This window comes from Mobula hypostoma, chromosome 1 (genome assembly GCF_963921235.1).
Source record: "Mobula hypostoma chromosome 1, sMobHyp1.1, whole genome shotgun sequence".
Lineage (NCBI taxonomy): Eukaryota > Metazoa > Chordata > Chondrichthyes > Myliobatiformes > Myliobatidae > Mobula > Mobula hypostoma.
In genome coordinates this window covers 217,556,733-217,574,699 of record NC_086097.1, presented here as the reverse complement: position 1 = coordinate 217,574,699, position 17,967 = coordinate 217,556,733, and the positions used below count along the sequence as shown (strand labels likewise).

Genomic DNA, 17,967 nt, shown 5'->3' with positions numbered 1-17,967 from the left:
TCCTGCGTCCATAGAATTGCCTGTCTGACCCCCTAACTATAGAATCCCCTATCATTGCTGCCATCCTCTTCCTTTCCCTACCAATCTGAGCCATAGGGCCAGACTCTGTGCCAGAGGTGCGACCACTGTTGCTTCCCCCAGGTAGGCCATACCCCCCAACAGTACTCAAGCAGGAATACTTATTGTTAAGGGGGACAGCCACTGGGGTACTCTCTAGTACCTGCTTCTTGCCCTTCCCTCTCCTGACTGTTATCCACTTCTCTGTCTCCTGTGGTCCCAGGGTGACTATCTTCCCAAAGCTCCTCTCAATCACCTCCTCACTCTCCCTGAGCAGACGAAGGTCATCGAGCTGCAGCTCTAGTTCCCTAACTCAGTCTCTAAGGAGCTGCAGCTCGACGCACCTGGTGCAGATGTGGTTGTCCGGGAGGCCGGGAGTCTCTAGGACTTCCCACATTTGACACGGAGCACAGAAAACCAGCCTCACACACATACTCTCTGTCTTCATTTTAAACAGATTACCTACCTGACCTCGACTCCTTATCACCTAAGCTCCATTGAGCCAAAGCCTTCCTACTCTGTCTCCCACTCTGTAAATCTGCCTTCCTTTTAAATTCTTTCCGCTGTTCTCACTGGCCGACCGCCACGTGCTTGCGCAGTTGAGCCCCGTTCAAACTGCCGAAGAAATAACCGTCACCTTCTCAACTCTGCTCACTTTTAAACTCTTCCTGCTGTTCTCCCCGGCCGACCTCCACGCACTTGCGCAGTCGTGCCCTGTTCAAACTGCCGAAGGAATAACCTCTACTGCCTTTCCTTCAATTTTCCTTAACATCTACTGCCTTTCCTTCAATTGTCCTGATATCCCTCTCAAAAGACTTTAAGATTGGTTATACACAACTTACCATGCACAAAGCCATGTTGACTATCTCTAGTCAGGCCTTATCTAAGTATTTACATATCCTGACCCCAAGGATACCTTCCAAAAATTCACCCACTACTGACATTATGCTCACCCAGCCTATAATTTCCTGTCTTATTCATAGCCTTTAGTGAACTACGGAACAACATTAGCTAACATCCAGTCTTCCGGCACCTCACCTGTTGTTAAGGACATTTTAAATACCTCTGCCAGGGCCACTGCAATTTCTGCACTAGCCACCCACAAGGTCCAATGAGACATCTTGACAGGTCCTTTGGACTATCCACCCAACTTTATCTCAATACAGCAAGCATTTCCTCTTTCTGTAATCTGGATATGGTGGTCCATGACCTCACTACTGTTTTGTCTCAATTCTATGGTCACAGTGTCCATCTCACGAGTAAATACAGATGGAAAAAATCCACTTCTGATTTCCCCATCTCTTTTGGCTCCATGCATAGATGACGAAATATAATAATAATAATAATAATAGACAAACCACAAATAGTACCAAAATCTACATGTGTTTGGTGGCTTCTTTAAAGTTATACCAGCTTTCGGGGGTATTCTGCCTGATACCTTGGACTGTGTCGAGTTCAAAGCCTCTAAGGGGCCTAATGAGTGCCAAGAAAACACCCCCCACACCATTGCACAACCACCACCAGCCTAAACCATTGACACAAGGCAGGATAGTTTATGCCAAATTATGACCCTGTCACCTACATGCCACAGCAGAAATCGAGATTCATCAGACCAGTCAATATTTTTCCAATCTTCAGCTGTCCAGTTTTGGTGAGCCTACACCCACTGTAGCCTCAGTTTCCTGTTCTTAGCTGACAGGTGGAGAACCTGGTGTGGTCTTCTGCTGCTGTGGCCCATCCACTTCAGACTCAATGTGTTGTGCATTCAGAGATGCTCTTCTGCAGACCACTGTTGTAATGAGTAGTTGTTTTGAGTTACCAGCATCTTCCTATCAGCTTGAACCAGTCTGGCCATTCTTCTCTGACCCCTCTCATTAACAAGGCGTTTTTACCCCCAGAACTGCCACTCACTGGAGGTGTGCTGGTGTACACAATAAAATGGCCACTGAGTATATAATTAAGAGCTTCTCCCTTCAATGTTGAAGATGATGTTTCATTTATACGGAATAAATTAAAATATCTTAAAACAAGCTCTAAACCTCTTAAACATTAGCAAATGGCAGGCATTTCACCATCAATTTCTCCTGAATAATTTTCCTCCATTACTACAGTCATAGACTCCAAGTTACCAGAAAGAGTTTTCTGAACAATTTTATCTGTTATCAGAATACAAAAAGAGGAAAGTATAGATTATTTTATAAAAATGGCTTATTGCTTACAGTTCACATGATGATTATTCTACATACAGAATACATATGGAACAAATAGAGGATAGCCTGGATGCAGTGTGGGTTCTGGAACAACATAAGTAATGTAGAAAATATTGGGGGAAAAAAATCACTTAACTATGTTCTCTACCTGCTAAATGAACTGGTTGGAGTCCTGATAAGGGTCTTGGCCCAAAATGTCGACTGTCTACTCTTTAATGGATACTGCCTGGCCTGCTGAGTTCCTCCAGCATTTTCTGTGTTTTGCTTTGGATTTCCAGCATCTGCTTATTTCCTCATGAAGGGTTTGTTGCAACTGGTCTACAAGTCTTTCATTAATTTGGCAGAATAATGGATCAAAACGTTAAGTATCAGATGTGATTCCATGCACGCCAAATTTTACCAATGTGTTAAAAAACAATGCATTTGAATTTTAAATTAACACTTGCATTCATATTATCCTTGCATCATCCTTTTAAAACTAAATGTAAAAAATATTATCAATAAAAACTATTGAGAATATATTTTAAATATGTGCTATTTAATTGCTTTACTGTATCAGTTTACATCCACCTCAAGCACGCTGCACCGGTTAAATATGTTATAATATAAAAGTACAGTTTCATCTTATTCAGATAGAGATTTTTCTGTTATGTACATTTCCAGTTTATTTTAGTAAAACCAAAGTAATGTTTAGTAGATGGTGCCCAGTTCACATTAAATAACTTGTAAAACATTTTCATGTATCTAACCTGCGAGGTCATGATTTTTTCTCCATTTTCAAGTAAAGTCTACGCCATAAATTCAATTTTTTACTGAGTGACAATTCAAGTGAATCTTCAAGTGAACTGATAAAAATTTTGACCAGAATCTAAATATGACAAATTACCGTATGACAAGTGAAAATATGTCTGTAAACTGCAATTTGCCAGTCACAATATATCAGCTCAAGAGAACCATCACAGCACACATTAATCCAGCCTTAATTACCAACACTGATTAATTGTGCCTATGATATTTAAAAGATATAACGTAGAGCACTTCATCAGTATTTCAACAAAATCGGTGGGGGGGGGTGAGGGGGGAGGGAAAGCAAATAATAAGCAATTGTTAAAAATGCAACACTTTGGAATCTTCAGACTTGAAAATGGTGAAGTAAATATTCTATCACTTGAAAGTTGCACAAGGAATGTACAGTATATAGTAGTTTAGAGGTCCAAAATTCACTGAATTGCTACTAGCTTTATTTAAGACATGCAGATGGTTATGGTGTAAAATCAAAAGTCCACATGTATCCTTATGAAGGTATTTTCATTTTGTGTTGTGTTCAGTTTCCTATAGAAGATGACCTTCATAAAAATGAATCTTCAATAGGTGGGGCATAAGAAAAGCCAATAAAGGCATCATCAGCTTCTAAAACACTGGCATTGACTATGGAGCGGTCAGGAGAATGACAGATGGAGTGTGGAACTTGTTCTTCCGTAAATTCTGGATCAAAATTTTGCAGGTCTTCAGGACCAGCCTGAAACACAAATGCTAGTGTTGTCACATCCTCAAAACAGTTATGACATTCAGATATGTTGCACTTACATTAGATTTTAATCTAATTAGTTACATACCACACTAGGATTAAATGGTGGAGCTATTTCCTTCCGATCTAACTCTTCCCAGTTAATAACATCAAAAAAGGGATGGCATTTGATTTCAGCCTGTAAATGAGAACCCACACAATAAATTAATATGCAGCAGCAATTTAAACAGCTTCATATAAAAGGGTGTGGATGGCAGAGTTGTAAGGTGCACCTTCTTTCTGCTAGCACCTGTTTAGCCACTCCTCCCCCCCACCCGATCAGGGTCACGTGAAACCACGGGAGCTGGTGGTGGAGGGTCGTATGAGCAGCTGGTGCATATCACAAGTCCTGGTTATGTGACCATTGATGCCAGGCAGCCAATCCCTGAAGAGTACTGATAATGGCTGAGGTCACCCGTCTCGTAAAGACACTGCCCAGAAGAAGGCAAACCACTTCTGTAGAAAAATTTGCCAAGAACAATCATGGTCATGGAAGTATCATAATCACCCAAAGGCATATAACAAATGAACAAACATATAAAAGGCATTTACTGAACCACTAGAAAAGTATAAATTCTGTTACTTGGCTATTTTGAATTTTGAGATCTTTTCTCCTTCAACTGGTAGAAAACAAGCCTGAGAGTTGACTTGGGTATTTTTTAATCAAAGGGAGTAGGAGAGAAAAATTAGCACCTAAAATACTGTAGGTGCTCAAAAGGTGCAAATCAGAATGTTTTGGATTCAAGTGGAAGTTGAAGATCTATATGTGTAGTTAAGTCCATTATTTCAGCAGTTTAATGGGAATGCAGTCTTAAAGTAAGTTGGCCTCTTTACTGCAATCAGTGGCAAAGGGACAGCATTTGACATGGAGAGCGCTGACTGGAAAGATCTGTTAACTTTTGTTGTGCGGATTTCCTTTTTTTCAATGTTCACTTGCTGTCAGGTGTCAGTTTAAGAGGATTTCTGGTATCATCAAACTCACTGAGCAGTTACTGACAATTAAGAATTGTCCTGGACAGCAAATGAAAATACAAAAAGTATATTTTAACTACTTTTTAAATATTAAGAGTATGAAATAAGTATACAACATCCATCAAAGATGAAATCACACTACTGTACCTTTTTTTGAAAGGTCAAAGGTTAAAAGGCACACCATTAAAAACTTCAAACAAAGTGTCATATTTTCAGGGTGTTTGGAAGAAGAATTTGCAAACACTTAAGGTTTTTATCAATTCACTGACTATAAAACAGCATTGCTTGGGAGATTTCAACATTTGACTGTGCATTTGTATGCCCCAGAAGCTGCTGTCAGTTAAGTAATGGTACTAAGTCTTAATACATGCAAATTCTAAACTAATAATGTTTTGGATAAGATATAAGGACTGTTTTGCTCCCCTACTTGTTCAGACAGATGCTGAAGGTTCCATGAGTGTGTTTAAATAGATAAGAAGATATTAAATGAGTAATGTAGCCAACGGTCTTAATGCACTTAACTTCAAAAATTGTGAAATTATCTGAAGAAATAAAAATCAAGTGACGTACATTCAAATAGCATTGAAGAACCAAGCCAAATATTCCAGAATGGACAAGAAAAAAATAAACTGCAATAGTGCTAGTTTTGAATAATAAATAAAATTCTAATTATAGCCTGTGAGCTAATAATATTTTTTTTGCAAGTATTTATTAGAATAAAGAAACTGACAAGCTTTGAATGTATTTAATACTTCACTCCATCTGTTGTAAAGTTGAGGCCAAATCTGTAAAGTAGGGTTTGACCCCATGACATTCACATAGCCAGTCCATAAAAAAGGATTCTAGGGCTTCTGGGAAGACAAAAAATGTTTCTGTTGTGATACAAAGTGAAATGAAGTTAAGTGGCATGTATGACTGTAAAATAAATAAATGGTGCAAGATTTTAAGGTTCTGAAAGAAAGTCTTACAAAATCTTCTTTTGCTCCTAATCTTCTCTGGCTCTCCTTTTCAAGTAGCCCTTCCAGGATAGAACATGCTTCATTGCTTGTTCCTGGTCTTAATTGCAGTGGCTTGTGAAGGATGTATTCGTACATCTCTACAGTATCACGACTGTAGAAGGGAGGCTGCAAAAATAAAAGTACTGGTTTTGCTGAAATGGTTTCTTTTTTGATCATTTTCTTCTGTCAACAGTTGAACACTCTCTGGGCTGTAAACAGTACATACAAGCATTAAAGCATTTGGATCTACTTTTAGGAATCCCCTTTTCAAGCTCTTGCAGTGGGAAATCGTGGAGTGAGTTGGAGACAGTTCCTTGTAGATTTCACACACCAGTTTTAAAAGGTGAACAGGGCCTGTCAGTGGACAGTGTATTATGCCTAAACAATGGAGACTACAATGGGATGAGGGAGGATTTGGCTAATGTAGACTGGGAACACAGGTTATAAGGTGGGACAGTTGAGGAACAGTGTAAGACTTTCAAAGAGATTTTTCATGGTGCTCAACAAAAGTATATTCCAGTTAAAAGCAAGGACAATAACAGTAGGGAGCCTTGGATAACTAAGGAAATACATGAAGGCATCAAACTAAAAGCTCGTGTGTACAAAGTCGCCAAGAGTAGGAGGAAACTGGAAGATTGGGAAGACTTTACAAGGCAACAAAGAACCATAAAATGAGCAATAAAAAAGGGAAGCTAGATTATGAAAATAAACTAGCACAAAATATAAAAACAGATAGTAAATGTTTTTATAATTATATAAAGCATAACAGGGTGGCTAAAGTGAACGTAAGTCCCTTGGAGGATGAGAAAGGGGAATTGATATTGGGTAACAAGGAAATGACAGGAGGTTTGAATGACTATTTTGTGTTGGTCTTCATGGTGGAGGGCATGTTTAATATGCCAAAGAGCATATTGTGGATGCGATGGGAGGTGAGGACCTCGATACAATAGCTGTCACTGAAGAGGTAGTGCTGAGCAAACTTGTGGGCCTGAAGATAGGTAAGTCCTCTGGCCCTGATGGAATGCATCCCAGGGTACTGATGGCAGAAGTTATAGAAGAGGCTTTGGTGAAATTTACCAAAATTTGCTGGACTCTGAACGGCAGATTGGGAGACTCAAATGTCATGCCACTGTTCAAAAAAGGATGTAGGCAAAAGGTGGGTAACTATAGGCCAGTTAGTTTAACATCTGTAGTTGGGAAAATGCTTGAAGTTATTAAGGAAGAAATAGCGAGGCGTCTGGAAAGAAATGGATCCATCAGGCAGATGCAGCACGGATTCAGCAATGTCAGGTCCTGTTTGACAAACTTACTCGAGTTCTTTGAGGATATAACAAGCACAGCGGATGGGGGAAAACAGATGGACATTATTTAATTGGATTTCCAGAAGGTGTTTGATTAGGTGCTGGATAAAAGACTTACCCATAAGATAAGGATGCATAGAGTTGGGGGTGATGTATTAGCATGGATAGAGGATGGGTTAACTAATAGAAAGCAGAGACCTGGGATACATGGGTGATACTCTGGTTGGCAAACAGTGGTGAGTGGTGTGCCGCAGGGGTCGATGCTGGGCCTGCAACTGTTCTTGATACACATTAACGATCTGGAAGAGGGGACCAAGTGTAGTGTAACTAAGTTTGTTGATGATACTAAATTGAGTGGAAAAGTAAATCATGCAGAAGATACGGAGAGTCTGCAGAGAGATATAGACAGGTTAAGTGAGTGGGCAAGGAGCTGGCAGATAGAGTACAATGCGAGGTCATCTACTTTGGAAGGGAAAATGAAAGAGCAGATTATTACTTAAATGATAAAAAATTGCAGCATGCTGCTGTGCACAGGGACTTGGGAGTGCTTGTGCATGAATCACAAAAGGTTGGTTAGCAGGTGCATCAGGTTATCAAGAAGGCCGGCTTATCAAATGGGATGTTGGCCTTCATTGTCAGGGGGACTGAATTTAAGAGCAGGAAGGTAAAGCTGCAACTGTACAGGGTACTACTAGTGAGGCTGCACTTGGAGTACTGCATGCAGTTCTGGTCTCCTTATTTGAGGAAGGATATACTGGCTCTGGAGGCGGTGTAGAGGCAGCTCACCAGGTTGATTCCAGAAATGAGGGGGTTAGACTATTGAGAAGAGATTGAGTTGTCTGGGACTGTACACGCTGGAATGCAGAAAAATTAGAGATCATATGGAAACATATAACATTATGAAAGGGATAGACACGACAGAGGCAGGAAAGTTGTTTCCACTGGTAGGTAAGACTAGAACTAGGGGGCATAGCCTCAAGATTCGGAGGAAGGATGATTTAGGACGGAGATGAAGAGAAACTGCTTTTCCCAGACAGTAGTGAATTTGTAGAATTCTCTGCCCAATAAAGCAGTGGAGGCTACATCAGTAAATATATTTAAAACAAGGTTGAATAGATTTCTGCATAGTAGGGGAATTAAGGGTTATGGAGAAAAGGCAGGTATGTGGAGATGAGTTCATGGCCAGATAAGCCATGATCTTACTGAATGGTAGAGCAGGCTCGATGGGCTAGATGGCCTACTCCTACTCTTATTTCTTATATTCTTATAAATCGAAAGGATATATTTGTTGCTGAGGGGAATGGCCATAGGACAATTCTGCACTGACTGCTTTCTCCACTTACTTCTCCTGGTGGTCATCCATCTACCACCTGAAACCTGAACTGTTTGTGTGACCACCTCAGTAAAAGTCCCAGCTCTGGGGTTTTTAGCCTCCGGTTTGGTCCTGAGTACATCTAGCTTCAGCTCCAGTTCCTTGACCTTGTCAGTCAGGAGCTGAAGTTGGGTGCACTTCCTGCAGATGTAGTCATCAGGGAGACTGCTAGGTATCCTGGATTCCCACATCTTCCCAGATCTTCCCAGAGGAGCGTCTATTACCTTAACTATCACCCTGGCTATGCTTGTTATTCCTCCCATTTCTCAAGTTTTAAGTTCTAACCTGCGCCTATTCTCACTTTGAGACAAAGCCTGACCGCTCCAACAATGGCTGCCCTGCTTATACCTCGCTTCTTCTTATTGGCCCCTGCTGAGTGCCTAGGAGATTGTGATAATTGAAGCTGCCGAGAAGCTCCCAAAGGTCCCAAGCTCTTTTTAAACCTCACCCTGCCTCACCAACAAACAACTGCATGCAATGACTGAAACCCACTGAAAAGTTCAGTAGCGTTAAACTATAATTCAAAATGCTGTTTAGTCTGGAACAAATAGGTTATTTCTATTTAATTCAAAAACAAAATGGTTTACTAAAAATATAATGGGTTTCAAATGAGAAAATGAGAATACATACCAAACCATACAACATTTCAAACAGAACAGAGCCAAGACACCACCAGTCTACTGTATTATCATAAGGTTGCTTTCTGAGCACTTCGGGTGCAAGGTACTGGAAAAAAAAAGTAAAAAAAATAATTGCCTAGAATCCAGTAACCTTTTCTTGAATTGTATTTATGGTGGGTTTGTTTGATTACATAGTTAATGCCTTTTTCTGCTTCAGCACTCAATTTGTTTTTGGGATGGACTGAGCATCTGGCAGATTCTGCTCCAACTTTCTGGAAAGAGAAATGGATGATGTGCTGAACTAATCAATATTTCAATAACCTAAAGAAAACAAGGTATACAATCTGACTGAAGCATCCCAATTAAATAGTTAGGTTAGCTCCAAATTGTACAATAAATAGTTTGCAAAGTGAATGTTTAATCAGATTATGCTCATTTATAGAGGGAAATAAATGCATGCCACAGTAAAGTCAACTTATCAACAGGTTTATTGCTGACTTCCTTCTTTACCTAAATTCATTTGTATCTTATAATCTGTAAATTTTAAGAGTGTGTATTTTTCCCCCATACACTCAGTAGGATCTTAACTACTTTGAAACTAGCATTTTACCATTTAGTAAAACTTCAGGACAACAAACGTCCATTAGAAATTGGACTCCACTAGCACAATATTTATGAGTGTTTAGGAGTACAGATTTCACACCAAAAAACATTCATTTAGCACACTTCACACCCCACCTAGAATGTCCCAAAATGCTCCAAGATATTTTAGGAATACAACAGTCAATATGTACACACAAAAAACAAATGTGCCAATTAAAACTAATTTATATGTAAAAAATATACCACTTGATTGTCCAGTAGCCAGGACATGCTCTGCTCCCTCACGATGCCATGGAATATTCTATGTCCTTGAAAGAGGCTAAAAGGGACTTGGTTCAAAGTCTCTTCAAAAGGCCTCCTTCTGATAAAGATCTCTCCTCCATTTCAGGAGACAGATTTGGCACTGGCATATTTTATAAGCCCACCAACTCCCACAGCTACCTATAAGATCATAAGATATAAGAGCAGAAGTAGGCCATTCAGCCCATTGAGTCTGCTCCGCCATTCAATCATAGCTGATCCAATTCTTCCAGTCATCCCAACTCCCCTGCCTTCTCCCCATACCTTTTGATGCCCTGGCTAATCAAGAACCTATCTATCTCTGCCTTAAATGCGCCCAATGACTTGGCCTCCACAGCCGCTCGTGACAACAAATTCCACAGATCTACCACCCTCTGACTAAAGTAATTTCTCCGCATCTCTGTTCTAAATGGACGTCCTTTAATCCTGAAGTTGTGCCCTTTTATCCTAGACTCCCCTACCATGGGAAATAACGTTGCCATATCTAATCTGTTCAAGCCTTCCAACATTCGGAATGTTTCTTTGAGATCCCCCCTCATTCTCCTGAACTCCGGGGTATACAGCCCAAGAGATGCCAAACGTTCCTCATATGGTAACCCTTCATTCCTGGAATCATTCTCATGAATCTTCTCTGAACCCTCTCCAATGTGAGCACATCCTTTCCAAAATAAGGAGCCCGAAATCACACACAATACTCCAAGTGTGGTCTTACGATTGCCTTACAGAGCCTCAATATCACATCACTGCTCTTATATTCTATACCTCTAGAAATGAATGCCAACATTGCATTTGCCTTCTTCACCACTGACTCAACCTGGTGGTTAAAATTTAGGGTATCCTGCACAAGGACTCCCAGGTCCCTTTTCATCTCTGCATTTTGAATTCTCTCTCAATCTAAATAATAGTCTGTCCATTTATTTCTTCCACCAAAGTGCATGACTATATATTTTCCAACATTGTATTTCATTTGCCACTTCTTTGCCCATTCCCCTAAACTATCTAAGTCTCTCTGTTTCCTCAACACTACCCGCTGCTTCACCTGTCTTTGTATCATCGGCAAATTTAGGCATAGATCCATTAATCTCATAGTCCAAATCATTGACATACATCATAAAAAGCAGCGGTCCCAACACCGACCCCTGGGGAATTCCAGCCAGAATAGGATCCCTTTATTCCCACTCTCTGCTTTCTGCCGATCAACCAATGCTCCACCCATGCTAGTAACTTCCCTGTAATTCCATGGGCTCTTATCTTGCTAAGCAGCCTCCTGTGTGGCACCTTGTCAAAGGCCTTCTGAAAATCCAAGTACACCACATCTACTGCGTCTCCTTTGTCTACCCTGCTTATAATTTCCTCAAGAATTGCAGTAGGTTAGTCAGGAAGGATTTTCCTTTCAGGAAACCATGCTGGCTTTGGCCTATCTTGTCATGTGCCTCCAGGTATTCCATAATCTCATCAATCGATTCCAACAACTTTCCAACCACTGACATCAGGCTAACAGGTCTACAGTTTCCTTTCTGCTGCCTCCCACCCTTCTTAAATAGCAGAGTAACATTTGCAATTTTCCAGTCAACCGGTACAATGTCAGAATCTATCGATTCTTGAAAGATCATTGTTAGCCTCCACAATCTCTCCAGCTACTTCCTTCAGAACCCAAGGGTGCATTTCATCAGGTCCAGGAGATTTATCCACCCTTGACAATACCTCTTTCCATCTGGCCTCCTGGAAGAATGCCATCTCTTTTTTCTATCTCTGCCACATCTCTTCTCAAGAGGAGGCATGACGCAATGGTATAAACATCTAATTTCAGTAAACCCACATACTGAATCTCTTACTATCTCTTCTTTCAGTTAGTCCTGATGAAGGTTCTCAGCCCGAAACGTCGACTGTACCTCTTCCTATAGATGCTGCCTGGCCTGCTGCGTTCACCAGCATTTTTTGTGTGTGTTACTCTCCTCCACATACACTCAGCTGTCTGCCTAGTTTTCTTCTCTATTTACTCACTTTTCCTATCCCCTCTCCCCACCTGGTCCCATCTGCCCATCATCCCCTCTCTATCACCTATTAGCATCTATTTCACCCACCCACTTATTGTGCCATATACTAAAAAACTGTCTTATCCCTTCTCAGCCTGATGCAGCATCTCAACCCAAAACATCAACTTACTTTTGCCTCCACAGATTCTGCTTGATCTGCTGAGTTATTGTAGAATTGTCTTCCTTCCTTTGTCTCAGATTCCAGCATTTGTGCTCTGTCACACTCTCTTACTCTCTCATTATCTTTGGACCTACCAACAATTAAATGCTTCCACTCTACTTTAGCCAAATCCTGTCATATGATATTTAAATAGGCCCTTTCCAAATTCAGGATTTCTGTATATCCTTATCCTTTTCCACGATTATCTTGGAATTTACGGTCACTATCCCCCAAAACATTTCAACCATCTGACCTGTGATATTGTCTAAAATTATATCATGTACTGATCCTTTTCTAGTGGAGCTATTTATCAAAAAGCTTTCCTGGATGCACTTGAACATTTCCTCCACCGTATACCTTTCACACCATAGGGATCCCTGCTAATATTAAGGAAATTGAAATCTTAATCACTATAACCTTATTATGCTTGCACCTGTCACTTCCACTCCTCCATCTCCTATAGACTAGGAGACCTGTAGTACATCCGCAGCAAACTGTTCATTTGGTTTTGCTCCTAAGGTTACCCAGATGATCTTATTTGAAAAGCCATCTCAGAAAACCCATCTCATTCTAACAGTAACACACACAAAAAATGCTGGTGAACGCAGCAGGCCAGGCAGCATCTATAGGAAGAGGTACAGTCGACGTTTCGGGCTGAGAACCTTCATCAGGACTAACTGAAAGAAGAGATAGTAAGAGATTTGAAAGCGGGAGGGGGAGGGGGAGGGGTGATCCGAAATGATAGGAGAAGACAGGAGGGGGAGGGATGGAGCTAAGAGCTGGAAAGTTAATTGGCAAAGGGGATACAAAGCTGGAGAAGGGAGATGATAACAACAGGAATTCTGCAGATGCTGGAAATTCAAGCAACACACATCAAAGTTGCTGGTGAACACAGCAGGCCAGGCAGCATCTCTAGGAAGAGGTACAGTCGATGTTTCAGGCCGAGACCCTTTGTCAGGGATGGGAGGCCTAGGGAGAAAGAAGGGGGGGGGGAGCCCAGAGGATGGGCAAGGAATTACACTGAGAGGGACAGAGGGAGAAAAAAAAGAGAGAAAAAAAGGGTAGGTAGGTAGGTAAATAAATAAATAAATAAGGGATGGGGTACGGAGGGGAGGTGGGGCATTAACCGAAGTTAGAGAAGTCAATGTTCATGCCATCAGGTTGGAGGCTACCCAAACGGAATACAAGGTGTTGTTCCTCCAACCTAAGTGTGGCTTCATCTTGACAGTAGAGGAGGCCGTGGATAGACATATCAGAATGGGACGTGGAATTAAAATGTGTGGCCACTGGAAGATCCTGCTTTCTCTGTCAGACAGAGCGTAGGTGTTCAGCGAAACAGTCTCCCAGCCTGCGTTGGGTCTTGCCAATATATAGAAGACCGCATCGGGAGCACTGGATGCAGTATATCACCCCAGCCGACTCACAGGTGAAGTGTCACCTCACCTGTAAGGACTGTCTGGCCCCTGAATGGTGGTGAGGGAGGAAGTGTAAGGGCATGTGTAGCACTTGTTCCGTTTACAAAGATAAGTGCCGGGAGGGAGATCGGTGGGGAGGGATGGGGGGGACGAATGAACAAGGGAGTCGCATAGGGAGCAATCCCCGCGGAAAGCAGAAAGGGGGGGAGGGAGGGAAAGATGTGCTTAGTGGTGGGATCCCGTTGGAGGTGGCGGAAGTATATGCTGGACCTGGAGGCTGGTGGGGTGGTAGGTGAGGACAAGGGGAACCCTATTCCTAGTGGGGTGACTGGAGGATGGGGTGAGAGCAGATGGGTGTGAAATGGGAGAGATGGATTTGAGAGCAGAGTTGATGGTGGAGGAAGGGAAGCCCCTTTCTCTAAAAAAGGACATCTCCTTCATCCTGGAATGAAAAGCCTCATCCTGAGAGCAGATGCGGCAGAGACAGAGGAATTGTGAGAAGGGGATGGTATTTTTGCAAGAGGCAGGGTGGGAAGAGGAATAGTCCAGGTAGCTGTGAGAGTCCGTAGGCTTATAGTAGACATCAGTAGATAAGCTGTCTACAGAGATGGAGACAGAAAGATCAAGAAAGGGGAGGGAGGTGTTGGAAATGGACCAGGTATAGGCTTGTATGCAACATTTTGGACCAGTGGAAATGGTCCGGAAGGGTTGTATGGAAACTATTATTACCATTTTTCTTAACAACTAATTTCATTACTTAGCCTAATAGGTTAGATTTACCACAGTACATAATTATCTATTTAAATGTTTATTTTGCTTTTATATCATCTCAATGTGTACTTAAGAATGTATAAATAATTGTAGTTTTATACATATAAAAAAATGGAAAAGGTTATATGTGTGAAAAAAGTACATGATAATTGTGAACTCCTTATCCAAATAAAAATAAAATTAAAAAAAAAGGAAATGGACCAGGTAAACTTGAGGGCAGGGTGAAAGTTGGAGGCAATGTTAATGAAGTCAACGAGCTCAGCATGCGTTTAGGAAGCAGCGCCAATGCAGTCGTCGATGTAGCAAAGGAAAAGTGGGGGACAGATACCAGTATAGGCTTGGAACATGGATTGTTCCACAAAGCCAACAAAAAGGCAGGCATAGCTGGGACTCATACGGCTGCCCATGGCTACACCTTTAGTTTAGAGTAAGTGGGAGGAGCCAAAGGAGAAATTATTAAGAGTAAGGACTAATTCCTCTAGACGGAGGAGAGTGGTGGTAGAGGGGAACTGGTTAGGTCTGGAATCCAAAAAGAAGCAGAGAGCTTTGAGACCCTCCTGGTGGGGGATGGAGGTACATAGGGACTGGACATCCATGGTAAAAATAAAGCGGTGGGGGCCAGGGAACTTAAAATCATTGAAAAAATTCAAAGTGTGAGAAGTGTCATGAACATAGGTAGGAAGGGATTGAACAAGGGGGGGGGATAAAACAGTGTCGAGGTATGCAGAAATGAGGTTGGTGGGGCAGGAGCAAGCTGAGACAATGGGTCTACCTGGACAGGCAGGTTTGTGGAGTAGTAGATTCCTTAATCAATATTTTAAAGTCACCTCCTCTTTTACAGTCTCCCATCATACCTTAAAGTTTTATATGCAACACACATACAAAATGCTGGAGGAACTCAGAAGGCCAGGGAACATCTATGGAAAAGAATACAGTCAACGTTTCGGGCACTGACCTTTCATCAAGACTTGTATCCCAGAATGTTTTCAGTCCAGCACTTCGTCAAACCACATCTCTCTCAAAGCAGGAATATCACATTCACACGTGATGATCAAAACTCTAAGTTTGCTTTCTTTGCTAGTCAGAATTCATGGATTAAGACAGATGCAATTTAGAATTGCTTCTTCCAATGTGCCCTACCATAGTCATATGTGCTCTGCCAACTCTATTAAATAAGTTTTTCTTCCATGTTGGACTGACCATAACATTCTCCCCACACCTTCCCAACTATGCACATACTCTATACTCCATTCACCCAATGACTCAGTTTAAATCCTTCCCACCATCACTGGCAAACCTCCCTGCATGGATGTAACACCTGCTCTGTTTCAAATGCAATACATCGAGCTTGGACGAGTCCTACCTGCCCCAGAATTGGCCTGTGATCCAGAAATCATTGCCATGGACAGATGGCTGTGGAGGTCAAATCACTGAGTATTTTTAAAGCAAGTTGATAGGTTCTTGATTAGTCAGCGTGTCAAAGTTTACAGAGAGAATGGGGTTGAGAGGGATGATAAATCAGCCAAGATGGAATGGCAGAGCAGACTTGCTGAGTTGAATAGCCTAATTCTGCTCCTATGTCTTTATGGTCCAAATCTAAAATCCATCCTTCTCCACCATTCCTTTATCCACATATTGAGCTGCCCCATCTTCCTATTTCCATACTCACTAGCAAATGGCATCAAAAGAAATCCCAAGATTATAAATCTAGAACTTTTTTCTCTTCAGTCCTGCTGAAGTGCCTCAGCCCAAAACGTCAACTGTACTTTTTTCCATAGATGCTGTCTGGCCTGCTGAGTTCCTCCAGCATTTTGTTGCTAGGATTTCTAGCATCTGCAGATTTTTTCTTGTTTCAGATTTAGAGCTACTGCTCTTTAATCTGTGAGACTGTTCACCAAATCCATGAATTTAACAAAAAATAGTGAAGGTGTGGAAACAATCCAAGAACGAAGCTAATGTACTGAATAAAGTTGCAGTTTAAAAGACTCAGCATTGGGAGTAATGAAAAAAATGGTGCTCAAAATTATAGAAGTTTTTTCAGAATATAGAACATGAAAATCTTAATTTAGAGTTGTTAATGGGGAGGGAAAGGGAGAAACAGACTAAAGATCATCAACTGAAGGACATTGAGCAAAAGGGAACAACTCCAGGAGAAACACTGGTGCAATAGTGGATCCTCCTTCAGTGCTGTTTTTCAAGCCTTTCATCCCAATATATAATCCCACTTTCTTTTATTGTCTTCCCATCCTCAATTCTGTTACTATACTTCCCTCTTTCACTCAGATTGTTCTATTAAAAACTGGTTAGTTTGTAGGTGTGATCCTGAAATTGGTTCAATCTGGCTGTTAAATATTTTTCTGTTGTACTACCACACACTTCTAGATTATATGTTAACTGAATTTAAAGGAATAATAGTGAAGCCAGCAATCTATAACTCATCCTTATCCTGGACAATGACCATCTTTTATAACCAATATAACAGATTGATTACAAATGACGATGATCAAATAAGGATGTTGAAAAACATTTCTTTTACAAAGCATATCATTAAACTTGTTGAAAAAGTTTCAAAGTAACTTGCAAAATAGGAAAATAAACTCTTTTTAAGAATTGATCATTACCTCTGGTGTTCCACAGAAAGTAGATGTGGTGTCAGTAGAAGCAATTCCTTCTTTACAGAGGCCAAAATCAGTTAAAGCTATGTGCCCCTAAGTTACAAAGTAAACAGAAACTGATAAATGACCGTAAATAAACAGAAACAGAAAAAGTCAATCAGCATCTTTGAAAAGTCAGAGTGACATTTGATTTCAAGAGACTTATCCAATTTTCTGGAAGGCTCTTTCCATTCGAACACCTCTGTTTACAACTGCTGTATATTTGCAACATTTTCTTTCTCTAGAAAAATGATCTGGAACAGTTTGATTTTTTTTTGTTGAAAATACGGACAATTAGAACTCCTGAAATTCAATTTAGTAGCGTTGTAGCCAACCATTCCAGTAATAGCAATGAAATTTTAGTTTTAAAAGCATACGTACATCTTTTAAAATAATGCCTCATCTATGGAAGAATGATAATATGGACCTTAATAAATATGATCAGAAGTAACATAGAATAATTATTCTGTATATTATTTTAAATGAGCACAAAAAAGAACCATGACCCAATACAGAAGATGGTCTTCTGGAGGAGAGGTGACATACATGATCTTTCAAGCAGATCCTCCTTTAATGTTTCCTTAGCATTTACTCAATTTCCAACATCACTGATGTACCTACAGTAAGTCTTAAGTGGTCTCTCTGATTCAGTGCCACCAACGCTATTTCCTCTCTCCCCCCGTCCCACATCCCAGAACCCTTTGATCTTCACCCTAACTGATCACTCAAACCCGTCCAAGCAAGTCCCCAATATGAGCACCTCTCCAACCAAGGCTTATTCGGTTTCAGAATGCTCAGTCCTGCCACAATCTACAGGCCAACTGATTTTCCCTGCTGATCTTGCACTCGCTCAGTCAGGAACACTCATCGTAATTCATTGTAATTTTGGTTTTGCACGTCTATTCTTTGTCAAAGGGCTTACCATGCCGCA

The 17,967-nt window shown here is 41.0% G+C and overlaps 1 protein-coding gene across 10 annotated transcripts in view; it reads right to left on the bottom strand.

The window, feature by feature from the left end:
- Positions 1 to 2,152: 2,152 nt before the first annotated feature.
- Positions 2,153 to 17,967, bottom strand: part of sgk3 (serum/glucocorticoid regulated kinase family member 3) — a 118,196-nt gene continuing 102,381 nt past the window's right edge. For 9 of the 10 annotated variants that reach the window (XM_063064537.1, XM_063064526.1, XM_063064517.1 and 6 more), the window contains 6 exons: positions 17,004 to 17,090; positions 9,289 to 9,369; positions 9,108 to 9,203; positions 5,775 to 5,930; positions 3,884 to 3,973; positions 2,153 to 3,786 (listed from right to left, as the gene is read on the bottom strand). In XM_063064537.1, the coding sequence (XP_062920607.1) occupies positions 3,616 to 3,786; positions 3,884 to 3,973; positions 5,775 to 5,930; positions 9,108 to 9,203; positions 9,289 to 9,369; positions 17,004 to 17,090 (681 nt within the window). In that variant the 3' untranslated portion in view covers positions 2,153 to 3,615. The remainder of the gene's footprint in view (positions 3,787 to 3,883; positions 3,974 to 5,774; positions 5,931 to 9,107; positions 9,204 to 9,288; positions 9,370 to 17,003; positions 17,091 to 17,967) is intronic. The other variant, XM_063064579.1, reaches the window with a different exon arrangement.